Source organism: Hemicordylus capensis, chromosome 4 (genome assembly GCF_027244095.1).
Source record: "Hemicordylus capensis ecotype Gifberg chromosome 4, rHemCap1.1.pri, whole genome shotgun sequence".
Taxonomy (NCBI): Eukaryota; Metazoa; Chordata; class Lepidosauria; order Squamata; family Cordylidae; genus Hemicordylus; species Hemicordylus capensis.
Genome location: NC_069660.1, coordinates 106751679 through 106768789, shown reverse-complemented (window position 1 = coordinate 106768789; position 17111 = coordinate 106751679). Strand labels below are relative to the sequence as shown.

Sequence of the window (17111 nt, the reverse complement as noted above, 5' to 3'; positions counted from 1 at the left end):
CCTGCTGGAGTGAACAAGCTACTACACTGAGCATCCAAAATTTGACTAAAGGGGCAGGAAAAGAGAAGGTGGCCAAGCAACAGAATAACAAACTGTGGACAAGATTTACCCAAAGTTAAGCAATCAGGCTGCTTATATTCTAATTTAATTGTTCACCAAAGCTCACAATACACATATCTTCATGAATTAATAGAGGTACTTGAACAACATGAAATTTCAAACAGGTATGGAAGAAAAAGACAAGAATATGAAAAATATATGGAAGGAAAGGTCTGTGTGTGTGTGTGTGTACATGTGAACCAGGAGTCAGTGTCACTGATACAATAATACTGGAACAAGAGTCTCCCAGGAAACTGGCTGTAGTCAGAATTTTATCAGTAGCATTTTGCACCAGCTGAAGTAAAGTTCCATACAGTCTTCAAAGACTACGTAGAGTACAAATAAACAGTTCACACGTATGTTAACTATTGCATCCATGACTGTGGCCAAGGTCTCTTCTCCAGGAATGGGAACAGGAATGTACTGAAACTAGGAATGTGTCAAAATTGCTTCATCTGCAGTGGAAATGGGGAGAGTAATTTCAGAGGGTACCGTTTCTCCCAGCTTGAATTTGCTGTGAAAATTCAAGGAGGTGGGAGAATTTACCAAGAGAGGAGGTAGTGGTCTTCTTGCTTTCTTTTTAGTGTAAAAGGTCTCTGGGGAAGAGGGAAGCAGGCAGCAGCAGTACTGGCAGAAACACAGCTTGCCTCCTTGCTATCACAATTTTCCTTCTCAGAATGCACTGGGAAAGATCATATCACTGCCACTGTACTTGGTAAGTCTAATACATTGACCCCAGCCTTAGCTATTGTCATAAAGCCTGATTTTGGGGAGCGCAAAACATACACACCCCATGCTATTGGAACTGTGGGCTCACAGTCTCCATTTTGAATACTTCAGTTCATGGGATCATGAACTTTTCACATGCCCATATTTGGCAAGAGCTCACAGCTGGTCGCTTGGCATGAGGAAAGCATGGGGCAATGCACCCCAAGGTCATAATAGCTAAGACAGCAAGGGATCACCCCCAACCTCTATCTCATTATCTCAAGAGGAGGCAACCATCCAGCAAGTAGACCAAATTCAAAGGAAATACCTCAAAGGAAGAAAATACTCCCTTTTCGCAACAGAGATAGTATTGCTTCTCTTCTGCAACTCAGATAAGAAGCAACATTTCCCAATCCACCATTAATTGCCCAATTACTTGGCAACCACCAGAGTGGAAGTGGCTCATTAACATCTAAAAACATATATCTTTGCACCTGGAGTGGAATCTCCGTTTCCAGATAAGCCTTACATCTACCAGCTATTCGGATCTACACACACACTTCCACAAGCTATCCTCAACTTTTGTTTGGCCAGTCACGCCCAAGACTAACCAGTTTATGCAACTATGAACTTCATTGTTACACTTGAGTTCTGTCCCTCCAAGGAGGAAGCATGACTTATTAATTGCATCCGGGCATGTTTTGGAGAATAAGTACTCCTGGCCAAGCCACATGGTCTTGGAATCTGTATGGACCTTTACCCTGCCAGTTCTTTTGCCCCTCACTCTTTCTTTTTTCTGCCTTCCCACCTTTCCCTGAGAGAACACCTGCCAGTACACTGACCTGCAAGTGCACCAAACACACCACTGGAATAAAGATAGGTAAAGTTAACCTGTCCTAAATTACTTGCAGCAAGTTTTTTGCTTAGAACATTAACCAAGATTTTATTGCCTTGCCTAAATCACGTTTGCCTTCCTGTATCCTCATTTTACCTTCAGTAAATCTGATGCATTACATTTCTGCCTCCTCATCCTTTCCAATCACCAAACTTGCTCAAACTGATACTGTAACAGAACTGTTCTTCAAGCCAAGCTAATTCCCCCACCTTATTTTTTATTTTAAAAAATAATAAAAATAGTTGGAACGTCTCGCCAGCATTCTGAGGCAGTTCTGGCAACATAGCCTAAACTAAGGGAAATCACTCCTGGCCACAGTAGCCACCTGAGCATTGAGGAACAGGCAGTACCTGGTCCAGGAGTACTCCCAGACTGAAACCTGGTAATTCAAAGGGAATGCAACCCATCAAGAGCAGGATGGCATTCTATCACTAGATCAGTCATGTTTCTAACTAGGAAAACTTCTAACTTGTCCAGATAAACTTCAGATAGTTTGCCCACATCCAGGCCATCATTGATTTAGGATCCTGACAGCTTCCCTCCACTGAGATGGCAAAGTGAAATATAGCTGCATGAAATCATCACACTGATAACAGTTAACTTCAAATTTCTAGACAATATCTGACAACAGTTTTATGTATGTTATATAGCATAGAGAACAAGCGACCCTGTGGGACATCACAGTGAGACCACAGTGCCAAACATCTGCCCCCACCCCCAGCACCAACTTCTAAGACTTGCCTTCCAGGAAAGACTGGAGAAGCCACAAAATGATGACTTCAGGTCCCATTTGGCCATATGGTCCAGAAAGATGGTCTATGTATAAAAGAACTGCAAAGAGGTCCAGCAAAGCCAACACGGACACATTCCCCCCCATGTAGTTCCTGGCATAGATTGTCCATCAGGACAATTAGGGCTATTTCAGCCCCGAAAACAGGACAGCTATCAGACAGACAGGGGGATAGAAAATCAGTTACCAAACAAAAGGGTGGGGAAGGACAACCAGACAAGATTGTGTGTTCCTTTTTTATTATGTTCCTAATGGGGATCCCCGCTCTTGTGTGGTGCATTATGGGAGTTCCAGGGGAGGGGATGATACGTCCCAGCCTCCAAACCTATGTGCTGCCAGGGGTAGCGGGTGTTTGTGTGGGCACGTGAACTGCATGCCCAGAATGGACAGAGGATCGTCGGTGAGGAAGGTAAGTCTAAGCATCCTTCCCTTCCTTCCGCCAGGTAGCTCTCTCAACTGATCATGAGAATGGGCTCTGTGTGTTTGATTTCCAGTAGTTGGCTCTCAGCACTGCTGCTACTACCAAGCAGTTACCCACCATCTTTCTATTTGCTTTTAAAACTGAGATTCTGAAGTCCATTGAAAGTAGGCATTGGGGTTTGTGATCAAAATTATCTCCTGTAATTTCAAATATACAGGAAGCCCTTGATTATCATTCACTTCTCCCCTCATGAATGCCAAAACTGTGATAATTGAAATCTTGTGCTTATGGGAATGATGGAGTTAGTTGCCTCAGTACATGAAAAAATGCTCTCCTACCCTTCTAGCTGGTACATACAACAGATGTTTCTGATCACATTTTTGCCCAGTGCCTACAATCAATTTCACCAGGAAGCTGGAGCTGTGATTCCACTACATGCTCACACACCTTTCCTAAAAACCAGAACAGAATGCGCTAACATAGTGGGAGGAGAAAAAGAGGTATTCTTTAGCAGGAGCTTAACCACTGCAGTTTTTAAACTAGCTGGTATAGCTCCTGTAGGCATTAATTACTGTCCCTTGGCCGGACATCCTCTACCTGCTTTAAGCGAAATATATGCAGTGGTTGAGCACACAGGTCAACATACTTAGCCTACTGACACTCTTGCTCAACCCTATGCATCCTACATACACAAATGTGTACGTATGCCTTGAAGTAAACTGGGAGGGGAATTAGTAAGAACGAAATTTGCAAGCATAATCTGATTTTTACTTCTTCTTTTTTCAAATTTGTAGACTGCCCCAACTTCCATCTCCAGGCAGTTTACAACAACATAAAATAGCTTAAAATTAAAGCCACTTAAAACAATTTAAATTGGCGGCCTACCACCAAGAGAACAGGTAGTAGGCCACACCACCCTCAGGAGTCAGAATCTGATCCAGCTTAACCACATAAGAGGAGTTGCTAGACAACTCCGCATCAGACACCGCAGTAATTGTAGGGTCTAAGTCTAAGTCTTCCTTGCAGTTCTTGCAAAGTTCTCACGAGAACTGTGAGGTTCTCACAAGAACTGCAAGGAAGCTCCTCACAGTTCTCAAGGGCTAGGGGGCCAAGAGGTCGAGCTCAGAGCCCGCTCCCCAAGTCCCGCTCCACGAGGAGCAGAGGAGCACAGCACGGCTACAGCTGTGTGGCCCCATCATCATCCCCATTCCCTATCCCCACTCTTGCCCAGCCCCTGCCCATTACTGCGACAGTGGCAGCCTGCACAGATGGCTGCAGCTGCCAGCACTTCTCAGAGGCCCCCTCAGGCTTGGCTGAACCCCACACACCCCACACAGCAGCCTGGCTTGAATCTTTGATGGTCAGCAGCAGGGTGGGTGGCAGCAGGCAGGAGATCCCCCTGGACCTTGGAGTCCCCCACTAGACCTTGGCACCATGGTTTGCAGCAGGTCAAACTTTTTTTAAAAAAATTAACTTGTGGCAGGCAGGGCGGGTGGGGGGGGGAGCCTCTGAAGCCCTTCAGATCCAGGCACCAAAATTACCTAGGAGCGCTCCTGGTTTCAACTGGTGTCTGCCCCCACTAACTGTGTGGAACATACTCTACATTTGATGCATCATCCTCATGTTCCACACAATTAGTGGGAGCAGACACCATTTGAGACAGGACCCTAGTTGCAAAGGTGATCATGAAACCCCAAGCTACAACCACCTAATTGCCTTCAATTCCTTTGCAGATTCTTATGAGTCTGCATACTCTGGCCCCTATTATACAGTTTGCTTCTCAGAGAGATGCTTCCTTAGATATTAAAAAATGAATGTGGCCTAGAAAGATCTAGAAATACTTCTTTCAGCTTATTAAGCGCTATCTCTCCATAGCACAATAGCAAGCAAAATTAATTACTCAGAATTAATGCCTTTCATTTGCTATTACTAATTAGCTCCTGTGAAGCTAATACTTCTTTTCAGTTTGTCTCCTGTCCCCCCTTGAGATTGATGCAGCTTTAGTAATCTGTGGATGGATGGTTCTAAACTCTTATTTTACCTTCACACAGTGCTGCATGCAGCAATGTCTGCATAATAAAAGCAATAGTACCACAGAAATATGAACTATGAGAATAGCTAAACTGGAAGGGCTGAAGGCCACCAATTCCAGCCCCTGTACCTGATAAGCTTAGCCTCTAACCAGCTGGAGTAACACCACTGAAGCTTCTTTCATGCAGCTATGAGGGTTGTTAAGAACATAACATAAGAATAGCCCTGCTGGATCAGGCCCAAGGCCCATCTAGTCCAGTATCCGGTTTCACACAGTGGCCCACCAGATGCCACTGGAAGCCTACAGGCAGGAGTTGAGGGCATGCCCTCTCTCCTGCTGTTACTCCCCTGCAACAGGTATCCACAGGCTTCCTGCCTCTTAGGCTGGAGATGGCCTATAGCCCTCCGACTAGGAGCTGTTGATAGACCTCTTCCATGAAGTTATCCAAACCCCCCTTAAAGCCATCCAGTTTGTTGGCTGTCACACATTTTGTGGCAGAGAATTCCACAAGTTAATTATGCATTGTGTGAAAAAGTACTTCTGTTTGTTGGTCCTAAATTTCCAGGCAATCAATTTCATGGGATGATCCCTGGTTCTAGTGTTATATGAGAGGAAAAAGAGTTTCTCTCTATCCACTTTCTCCACACCATGCATGATTTTATAGACCTCTGTCATGTCTCCCTACAGTCTTCTTTTTTCTAAACTAAAAAGCACCAGGTGTTGTAGCCTTGCCTCGTAAGGAAGGTGCTCTAGGCCCCTGATCATCTTGGTTGCCTTCTTCTGCACCTTTTCCAGTTCTTTGATGCCCTTTAGAAGTGGTGACCAGAATTGTACGCAGTACTCCAAGTGTGGCTGCACCATAGTTTTGTATAAGGGCATTATAATATTACTTTCAATCCCCTTCCTAATAATCTCTAGCATGGAACTGGCCTTTTTCACAGCTTCTGTACATTGAGTGGACACTTTCAACAAGCTGTCCACTACAGTCCCAGATCCCTCACCTGGTCAGTCACCAACAGCTGAGCTCCCATCAGCATATACATAAAGTTGGGGTTTTTTGCCCCAATATGGATCACTTTACACTTGCATACACTGAACCACATTTGCCATTTTGTTGCCCACTCCCCTAGTTCGGAGAGATTTTTTTGCAGCTCCTCACAATCTGTTTTGGATTTCACTACCCTAAATAGTTTGGTGTCATCTGCAAATTTGGCCACCTCACTACTTACCCCAACTTCTAGATCATTTATGAACAAGTTAAAAAGCACTGGTCCTTGGGGGACCCCACTTCTTACTTCCCTCCATTGTGAAAACTCTCCTACCCTTTGTTTTCTGTCCTTCAATCAGTTAGCAATCCATATATGTACTTGTCCCCTTATCCCATGACTGCTAAGTTTTCCCAAGAGTCTTTGATGAGGAACTTTGTCGAAACCTTTTGGAAGTTCAGGTATACTATGTCAACCGGATCACCTTTATCCACATACCTGCTGACACTCTCAAAGAACTCCAAAAGGTTTGTGAGGCAAGATTTATCTTTGCAGATGCCATGCTGGTTCTCCCGCAGCAGGGCCTGTTCTCCTATGTGCTTTACAATTTTATACTTGAGAATGCTTTCCATCAATTTGCCTGGAACAGACATTAAGTTTACTAGACTTTAATTTCCCGCATCACCCCGGATCTCTTTTTTGAAAATCGGTGTTATGTTTGCTACTTTCCAGTCCTTCGGTACGTAGCCTGATTGTAGGGATAAGTTATATATTTTTTCAAGGAGGTTGGCAATTTCACATTTGAGTTCTTCGAGGACTCTTGGATGGATGGCGTTTGGCCCTGTCGATTTGCTAGTTTTCAATTTTTCCAGACATCTCTTGTCACTTCTATCTGACTCAGTTCTTTAGCCTCCATCCCTGAAAAGCCTGGTTCAGGAACAGTTATATGCTCAGTATCCTCTGCCGTGAAGACAGATGCAAAAAATCATTTAGCTTCTCTGCAACCTCCATATCTTCCTTAATAATCCCTTTCACTCCCTCATTGTCTAATGGTCCAAGCACCTCCCTGGCAGCTTGCCAGCTTTGGATGTATTTAAAGAAGTTTTTTTTAAAAAAAAAAAAATTCCCCTTGATGCTTTTAGCTAAATATTCCTCAAACTCTCTTTTCACCTCCCTTATTGTTGCCTTGCATTTCTTTTGCCAGAGTTTGTGTTCCTTTCTGTTCTCTTCATTTGGACAGGCCTTCCAATTTTGGAAGGAAGTCCTCTTATACTTTAAGGCTTTCCTCACTTTACCTGTTAGCCATGCTAGCATCCTCCTGGACTTATTGGTACCTTTCCTCCTTTTGGGTATACATTCTAAATGGGCTTCTGCTGTTGTGGTTTTAAATAAATTCCTTGCATTCTGGAGTGAAGTGACTCTCTTGATTTTTCCTTTCAGCTTTCTTTTCATTTCACCATACTACTCATTTCAGCTTTCTTTCTTTTCACCATACCTTTCATTTTGGAGACGTTTCCTCTTCTGAAATTCAAAGTTTCTGTGTTAGACCTCTTTGGTGATTCTTTCCCCACATGTATGCTGAATTTGATCACATTATGGTTACTGTTTCCTAAAGGGTCCATGACACTGACATCACGCACCAGGTCCTGGATGCCACTCAGGATTAAGACCAAGGTTGCCTTCTCTCTGGTTGGTTCCATGACCAATTGGTCATGGCACAATCATTCAGCATACCTAGAAATTTGACCTCTTTGTAATTACTTGACTGTGGATTTACCCAGTCGATGGGTGGGTAATTGAAGTCACCCAGCAAGCACAGAAGCCTCAAACAAGCCTTGATAAAAATGAATGTCCTAGACTTAGAGGACTGTAAAAGATATAGAAAAGGCTAATGTTGGAATTATTCATCAAATAATTATATCTGTAGTGTGGAATAACACTAGATGAATGTACAATTATTTTGAATATATTTTATTTTATATCTATCTAATTTGTAGACTACCCCAAATTTCCATCTCTGGGGAGCTTACAACAACAACAACAACAACAATAACAACAACAGCAACTTAAGACAAAAATTGGAAACCCTAAAAAAAAATTAAAACCATAGTCAAGTTTAAAAGCTTGGGAGAAACATTCAGTCTCTAAAGTTGTCAGAGATGGGAAACCTCTTATTTCAGAAGAGAGCATATTCCAGAGTCTTGGGAAATCTTATTCGTAGCCAGTGTAGTTCTTTTAGTATAGGAGTAAAAATCTCTCTGAGATGACACAGAGACTAACCTGGCTGCCACATTCGATACCAACTCCAGTTTACAGACTATGTACAAAGGCAGCCCCACATAGAGTACATTTCAGTAGTCAAGTCTGGAGGTTATCAGCATATGTACCACTGTTCTGAGGTCATTTATCTCAAGAGATGGACGCAGCTGGCATATCACCCAAAGCAGATAGAAAGCAGCTCTAGCCATTGCCTCAACCTGCAACACTGGCTGGGAGAGGTTTTGATACAGAAGCACTTGCAGACTGCACACCTGTTCCTACTGGGGAAGTGTAACCCCATCCAGAACTGTCAGATCAAATTGTCTCCTGTTTGTGATGGCGTCGGGGAGGTCTCTCAGCACCTCCTGAGCTTGCTGCAGGGCTGCAGAATTTGGAGGGGAGGGGGTTCAACTTCACCTGCTTCCTCTTCTTCCAGGCTTTTTTGGGGGTTATGGTGGCAACCTCTCTCCAGAGGACTCTACCACTACCCCTCTGCTCCCTCATCACCAGCCACCCTTGGCTTAAATAGTTGCTGGCATCCTGAACAACCCATCCCCTCTGCTCTGGCCCTTGCCCTGCTTTATTAGTCCCCTTTTAATCTCTCTACAGGCAGCTGCTCCCAATCCCTGTGTTCCCTCCTCCCTTGTTCGCCCCCACCCTTCTCTATGAGATGCCTCTCTGGCATCATCGGGAGGTGCCTCGCTGGTGGCCTGCTCAGGCAACTGCCCAATGAAAGCCTCCCATGCTTCCAGTGATCCTGCTGGCCACCCGCTGGTCCAGGCCCTGCTGCCGCCGCTGTACTTAGCTGCACCCTCCTCCTGCACCGCTGCTGCTCTGGTGAAGACGGTAAGGCCAGTGGAACCAGCCCCAGGACTGCCTGCCAGACACTCCTGAATTCTTACTCCACATAATAGGTACCTTATTTGGATTCAGTCTAAGATTGTTATCCCTCATCCAGCCCATCAATGCCTCCCGGTAGGCATTTAGGAAGGTTATGCCTTCACCTGATGATGTTGACAAGGAGAGATAGATTTGGCTGTCATCAGCATACTTTTAATACCCTGCACCTAATCTCCTAATGATCTCTCCCAGCCAAGATATTAAAAAACAATGAATACAGTATGGAACCCTGAAGGACACCATATAAAACTTCACATGTTCACCATATAAAAGTTCACAACAGTCTCCAATGGAAACCACCTGGAATCTGCCTGAAAGGGAGAAGTGTAATATCTGCAAAGCAGTGCCTACCACCACCAACCTTCTCAGACGCTGCAGAAGGATACTATGGTCAATAGTAAGGAAAGCCACCAAGAGATCCAGAAGGATGAACAGAGTTACACTCCTTCTGTCAATTCCTTAAATGCAGATCACCCATCAGACCAACAAAGGCAGTCTCCACCCCACAGCCCGCCCAAAAGCCAGTTTGAAATGGGTCTAGATAATCAGCTTCCTCCAGGACTGCTTGGCCCTGGGAGGCCACCAGCCTCTCAATTACCTTGCCCAGCCACGGAAGGTTGGAGAAGGGCCTATAGTTGCTTAACTCTGAAGGATCCAATGCAGGCTTCTTCAGAAGAGGTCTAATGATTGCCTCCTTAAGACAATTAGGCATCCTGCCCTCCCTAAGAGAAGCATTTATAATATCTACTAGTTCTTCTACAACACGCCCCCTCCCCTTCCGCTAGACAGTATAAGCCATGCTGGACAAGAGTCGAGAACAGTTGCTAGGCCACACCATTCCAAGCAGCTTGTTTACATCCTCAGGAGTCACAAATGGAAACTGATCCAACCTAACCATATAAGAGGAGTTGCTGGAGTTGCTCCAATTCAGACACTGCAGTAACTGTGGGATCTGGGTCTAAGTTGGCCCGAACAGGAGATATTTTATCCACAAAGAACTCATTAAAAATGTCACAGTGATGGTTCCAAATTCTGATTCACGGGAGGAGGAGCATATACTAGCCCTTTCATAACCATGAAGAACTTCACTGGACATGAGTTTGCGGATGCAATATGGGCAGAAAAGAATAGTTACTTTGCTGAACATATTGCCTGAGCATTAAAAAAAAAATTCAAATGTGTTCTATGGTGTAATATGACAGATTTGAGTCAAGTCTTTCTCCACTTGTGCTCCAATCGTCTACCTTGCTGCTTCAGTTCCTGCAGTTCTTCTATATACCAAGGTGACAATGTTGAAGCAGGTCAGAGAGGATGCTTATGATCATATCTACTGTCCTAGTGAATTTGCTGTTCCAGTTCTCTACCAGGGCATCAACAGGATCACCAGCAGAGCTAACTCTAAAATTATATATTTTTATTTATTTAACATATTTATATACCTGTATCTCTGGGAAGTGGGAGGCACTGACTTGCAGGTATTCCACTCCTTCCTTTTGAGCAGATTCCAGATGGCGTCCCTTGGAGACACTCTTCAAAATGTGAACTTTTATAACGTGTCAAGGCTCCATAATGTTATTCAGTAGACCACAGTCACTCCACCTCCCCACCCATGTCCCCTCACCTGCTCCTCAACAAAGCATCCCGGAGGGAGAAGCTGAGACTAGACTGGGACACCAGCCTCCCCCAACCAAGTCTCTGCGATACATGCCAGATCAGCCCCTTCATGAATGATTTTTGATTTACAGTATTCTGGACTGACCTAGCATTACAAAGGAACAAGGTAAAGATTTATGGGTAGTTGGCAGTGGTCCCCAAGGTCAAAGAGTTGGCAGGACAGCTGGAAGGGGGAAAAGCTATTAAATTTCTGATTCCCCTTCTCCTGTAACAGCTTGTTGACTTGTCAATGTTACTTCTTCTATTTCTCACCACCACTGGAATAGCTACTCCATAATCAATGGATACTCCTCCATCTCTGCATCTCCAGGCAAGACTAAACATATTATAAACAAATCTCACCCAAGTCTCAAACCAAAGCATTGTAAACAGCAACTTCAGCTTCACAACATAACATAAAATATAGCTATAACATAAAATATAAAATACCCACCCACCACTACCACACAACCAGAACACACACATGTAAATTCCTCGGCCAGGGGAATTCCTGGGTCTCACTATCCCCTGACCTCCTTTGATGTCATGCCTTTAGTGGCAACCCAACCACCACATGGAGCTTTCCTATATAGGCCCAAGTTGGCTAGTCCTGGCAGGTGATACTCAGGAACTGCTGACTCATCCTGGACCCCAGTTTTGCACAAACTTTCTGCAGTGAAGCAGCCACCACAAATCAACTTGATTTGTATGATAACAAGCCAACCAAGAAGCAAGGAGATCACAAGCTACTTGGAAGACAGTGACAGAACAGCAATCAGCAAGGGAAAAACAGGCCTCCGAAATGGCGCTCAGAATACTTGAAATGTTCCAAGATCATTCCGTAGGAACAACCGGCTCAACCAGCTGTTCCAGCGGAAATTTCCAGGCATTTGCATTCCGTTCCAAGCTCGAAATGGAATGCAAATCTCATTCCGTGTACATCCTTATTTTAGACTAAGGCTACAATCCTATGCATACTTGGGAGTAAGTCACTTGGAACTCAACAGGACTTACTGTCACACCAGTTTCTCATTATAAATCATTTCAGAATACCAGCCAAAAAGTATCAAGCAGTCCACACATATAAGGCTACTTTATATGTTACTTGTACCTGATATTCTCACCTGATCAAACATATTACTACTACGAATATCTATATACCTCTTTACAACAAAAGCTGTCAAAGCAGTTTACACAAACAAACAAACAAACAAACATCAGTAAGATGGCTCCCTGTCCCCAAAGGGCTCACAATCTAAAAAGAAACATAAGATAGACACCAGCAGCAGTCACTGGAGGGATACTGGAGGGGTACTGCTACTGTGTATGTTCTACATCAAGAACAACAATCCTGTGTTGGGTTCCCATTCCTGAAAACATAGTTAAAGTAACACAAGACATTACCTCATCTATCCCTCTTCCATACCAAGGAACACATACACATACACATGTGATGTCAACAAGTCACGTTCCTCAGCTACGCATTACACAGAAAGAAATGATGCAGAGAGCACAGTTGACACAGGAGTTGACATCGTGTCTAGTTCCAATCAATGATTCCTTTTTATATTGAGAGTTCAAGCATGATTTAAATGTTCATTTAAGCAAGACAACTGTATTTGCATATTAGAGAAAAAGCAGAATTTACCTTAGGCAGCTCTTCAATTTGATTGGCATCTAGATAAAGCTCCTCTAATGTCCGTTCAAAGTTAAAAACCTCCTTTGGCACCTGCTGAAGGCTGCAGTGGGAGTAATCAAGCACTGAGATGATTTCTTCTTCCCCCCGAAAACATCGGCATGGCACCAGGCGACCAATAATTTTTCTTTTGGTTGTCATCTCCAAACACTGCACTAAAAATTAAAAAAGAAAAGAAGAGAACGTGTTTTCCAAAATCATTGCCCATTTTGTTATAAAGGTACTTTGTGGTGTAGCTAATATAAGACTGCCGCCCCATGAGAATTGTGTGAAAAACTTCAAAATTAAAACCCTCATTTCTTCAGTTTCATGCAGCTGCACTCTGAAGCAAAAGAATGTTTACATAGGTGGAGGAAAGAGAAACTGTTCCTAAAAATTTAGCAGAAAATGCAGAATTTGGCCAGTGTCTTTAAAAAATGCATTTTTTACAACAATGTAAGGAATGGAAGCCCAGCAACACCTTTTTTCTAAATAACAAAAGTATTTTTAGCCTATCCGTCCCCGAAGGAGTTCAGGTTGATGAACATGAGGGTTACCCATTTTATCCTCACAACAGTCTTATGAGAATGGTTAAATTGAAAAATAGTGACTGGCCCAAGTTCAACTGCTACTTTACAGTGGCACTCCCAGAACAGTTTGTTTTCTTGTAGCTACCAGCAACCCAATGTTATGCCTCTTTACTCAGAAATAAGTCCCTGCTAAGTTAAAAGGAAGGGCACATTAAACCACATATTTGTTCAACACATGTTTCATCTATAACACAGAGGTGGGGCTGAATCTATTTTTATACTAAAAGAAGTGCATGGGATTAGGAAGATGGAGAGCAAAACCTTCCTTTTCCCCACCTCCTGCCACCACAATCTGCTGCTTTTAAGCAATTTCCCCCAGTTTGGCTCCAAGTGAGCAAGAAAACTTGACTGCAAGTTTTCCTGGGGTTGGGATGGGGACTTGCAGTGAAGTCTTGCAAAATGAAGAGACAGAGGCAAATTTTGCTCGTCACCCCTGCACACTCCTTTTGGTATAAAATTAGACTCACCACTGTTTTACAGAGGGATGGAACGAGTATGTACTTAATAAGCATACAGTTGTCCTGAACATTTAGTTTGGCCCTTAGTGTTCACAGGATTACATTCTTACAGTATGATGGCATATTGTGAAAAGCACAATCTTATTTCAAAAATTTTGCTACCAGGTAATTAATTACATTATTTTCTAAGAATTGGATCCAAAAACCATCTTGTAGGAGCACTAGTTGCCTTCTGCCAATGCTATCTAGCACTTATGCTGTTTTCGCAGACTCCTCCTTCCCTCTAGTCCCCTTCAGCTCCCTAAAAATCTGCTCCTGAGGGTTGGATAACCTTGAGCAACTGCTAGATAGTGGGAACAGCAGGTGGGGTATGGATACAGACTTGTGCTTTTTATCTATTTCTGCATGAAAATGCAGAGCCTGGTCTATATATATTTTCTGAACCAAGATGATAAAAAATTTTCTTTCTTCATGACAGTGTTGATCTGCTAATCTTTCCCTATTTCCCCCAAATGGCAAAGCTACATATTTAGATATATTATGGTGTAGTAGTTTGAAGCTCCATCTTTAACACAGCATATATCTGTCATTATTGTGTGAAAGAAACTAATAAATTTACAGATTTACATTTCATAAATCTATGCAACAATATAATTTTATGTGATACATTATATATAATGTGTACAGTGGCATAGCTAGCTCTTATGGAGCCTGTGCTCAGTAAATGAGCAACTCTCCCCTTTCTTTTAGGTGGTGGGTCTGCCACTACCACACCCCAATTGCCTCACCTCACCTCGCACCACCTGACTCACTCAACTGGAATTCACTCTGAAGATCTCACTAATTGCCACTGCCAACTAGGAATGTGCACGAACCTGTTCAGAGGCCCTTTTACGGGCTCTGAACAGATTTGAATGACTGGCGGTTCAGCTGGTTCGAAGGCAGGGGGGGATATCTTTAAGGGTGGGGGAGGGTGCTCTTATGTCTCCCGCCACATTTCCCCCACCGGCACTACACTTCAAATGGGTCTGGCGGGGCGGCAGTGTACCTCCCTGCTACCCCGTTGCCTTGTCGGACCAGAAGTGACACCAAATACCTGATGCTCATGCGCCCGATGTGTGAAAGTACGTTGGGTACTTCTTGTCACTTCCAATCCAATGAGGCAATGGGGCGGCAGGGAGGTATGCTGCCGTCCCAACGGACCCTTTCGAAGTGTAGCACCAGTGGAGAAACATGGCTGGAGGGTTAAGAGCACCCTCCCCCACCCTTAAAGGTATCCTCCCACCATCGAACTGCCCCCTGCCATTTCCGTGCACATTCCTAGTGCTGGCTGGGTGCCCTACCTGGCTGACGTCATTATATCAGTGATGGTGACATCATTATACAATGCCGGCCAGCCAGTCAGGGGTCAATATACCTGGTCCTCACCAGCAGTTAGTGGTGGCCTCAGAGCAGTGTATGGGTTGACAAGTGAATGAGCAGAGGTTAATGGTGGGACCTGCAGTGGTGCCCCCCCCCGTGGCCCCAACACCCCCAAAAGTTGCATTCTTTGGACGTGGACAAACACTGGTAGCTCCGCCCCTGGATGCATACCATATTATTAAAGTAGTATAGTCTGTTTAGATTCTATAAGGAAGTACTACATATTACATACATTTCAGTTTCTCTCAACATTTCAGTTTTTCCCAGGAAAAACAAAGAATAAATCTCCCCTCCTCCTCCACCATCACCCTTTAAGAATCAATCACTGACATAGAAGAATTGCTGCTTCCTTTAGATCACATAAATCCTGTATAAGACCAGGTGCTCACATTGGGGGGGGGGTTTGATCCCCTGGGAAGCACTCGATGCAACGCACAATTTTATTGCACACAATTATATCTCTGAGGTTTAGACTGACCTCAGGGATATAATTGCATGTTGCACAGCAACATAATTGCATGTTCCCCCTTCCAGGAGAAAAGGAGATCAGCAAAAATCCTCTTCACCCTGCAGGTGTGAATCCTTTGGCTGTACACCTACAGCATTAGTAGGCCAATGAATCTCCATTGGCTTAAATCCATATATTTTTATTTTTAATCAGGTTATAGAATTTGTTAGTTGTGGTCAAAACCACTACAGATTTCTCATGCTCTTTCCTGGATCTTCTAGAATCCACTTAGGATTTAAGTTGTTAAAGTAAATAAGCATTTTTCATAGGCTGAGCTGATGGGGAACTTTTCATTGCTGTTCCAACTGCAAATACATGAATTCTGAACTGCAAAGTCAACCATGACAGGATACAAATTGTGGCGTGTATATAATTTCTGAATATATCATGAATTGCAATATAAATTTTAAGTTTTGAAAAATATTTCATTTCATTTGTGAATCTCATTGTGGACAGTGCCAGTTATGTAATTTATATCTCACCTTGAATACAGTATTCATAAGAGCACTGTACCAAAAACAGGGAAAAAGAGACCCTCTAGGTGCCTGAAAAGTAGTCTTTTATCCTGCTAAAGGACATTATTTATCTGCTGTGTGTCCGTGTCTGCATACTGGGCTTCCTATAATATAACAGACACCACTCAAGTATTTTATTTTTTTATAAAATTGTTGCCTGTTCTGAGCCTGAACTGATAAGGCTAAACAAATATATTTAAAACCTCTTTAATTAATGATAGCTAAGCTGTAATAGCTAGTTCATCAGTAATCATTTGCAGAACTGAGAAATTACAGTGGCTCCTTTGCATTCAAATAACATAGCTCCTTTGCACTCAAAGCTGAGGAATAAAGGCACAATTTCATATTTGGAACCACTGGGAAAATAATTTGAAAAGAAAAGCTGAAAGACCTTCTCATGTGTCTGCCAGAAAGAACTATTTCAAACATGGATCAGTGCAAGGAATCATGTGATAATACTGCAGTAATTTAAACACACACACACACACACACACACACACACACACACACACTCAAATATGACTGTTATCAGAATGCTGAATCAACACATGCCAGAATAGAACTGAACTCTGGTTTTCCATTTTTTTCATGCAAGAACATCATGATAATTTAATCTATAATATATGAGCTACTCAGACTAAGCAAAATGCATGGTACTTCCAACATCTCCTCTCCCTTTCCTAAATGTCATTCCTAATCACACCTGTGTTTTGGTCCACCTCCAAGACCACATACACAGCATACAAGGATCTGAAACATCAAATCAAATCACACACACACACACATCTGAGAACCATAAAAACAAAAACACACACACACAAAAATATGACTAGCTGACCTGGCGCAGAGCATCTATGTCCCTAGTTCTCCCTGTCTCTGCCCCTCTCCCATCTTCATTTCATTCTCTAACTCCCCCTTCAGCCCCATTTCGTTCTCTGACACCCGCCAGCCCCAGTTTGTTCTCCTCCCCACCCGGCAGCCAGCCCTCCTGGCCACCACTTCTTCTCTTGGCCAGCGGCTGGCCGGCCCGGCCACTGATTCTTCTCCCCACCTGCTCAGCCATTCTCCTGGCCAGCAGTTTCTTTCTGCCTACCCCTGTTGCTAATCAGCAGCTGCTCAGGAACTCTTGTGAGAGCTGTCACACATGGGATTCATGACGGGTATGCCTTAGAAAAATATATATTAAAAAGATAAGAAAAC

General features: G+C 43.4%; 1 protein-coding gene across 26 annotated transcripts in view; it reads right to left on the bottom strand.

Moving 5' to 3' along the window:
• Nucleotides 1-17111, bottom strand: part of LRRC7 (leucine rich repeat containing 7) — a 378525-nt gene that overhangs the window by 215697 nt on the left and 145717 nt on the right. For all 26 annotated transcript variants that reach the window (XR_008306746.1, XM_053248546.1, XM_053248555.1 and 23 more), the window contains one exon: nt 12392-12594. Coding sequence is in view for 25 of the 26 variants with exons in the window: in XM_053248546.1 (XP_053104521.1) it covers nt 12392-12594 (203 nt within the window). In the remaining variant the exon portion in view is untranslated. The remainder of the gene's footprint in view (nt 1-12391; nt 12595-17111) is intronic.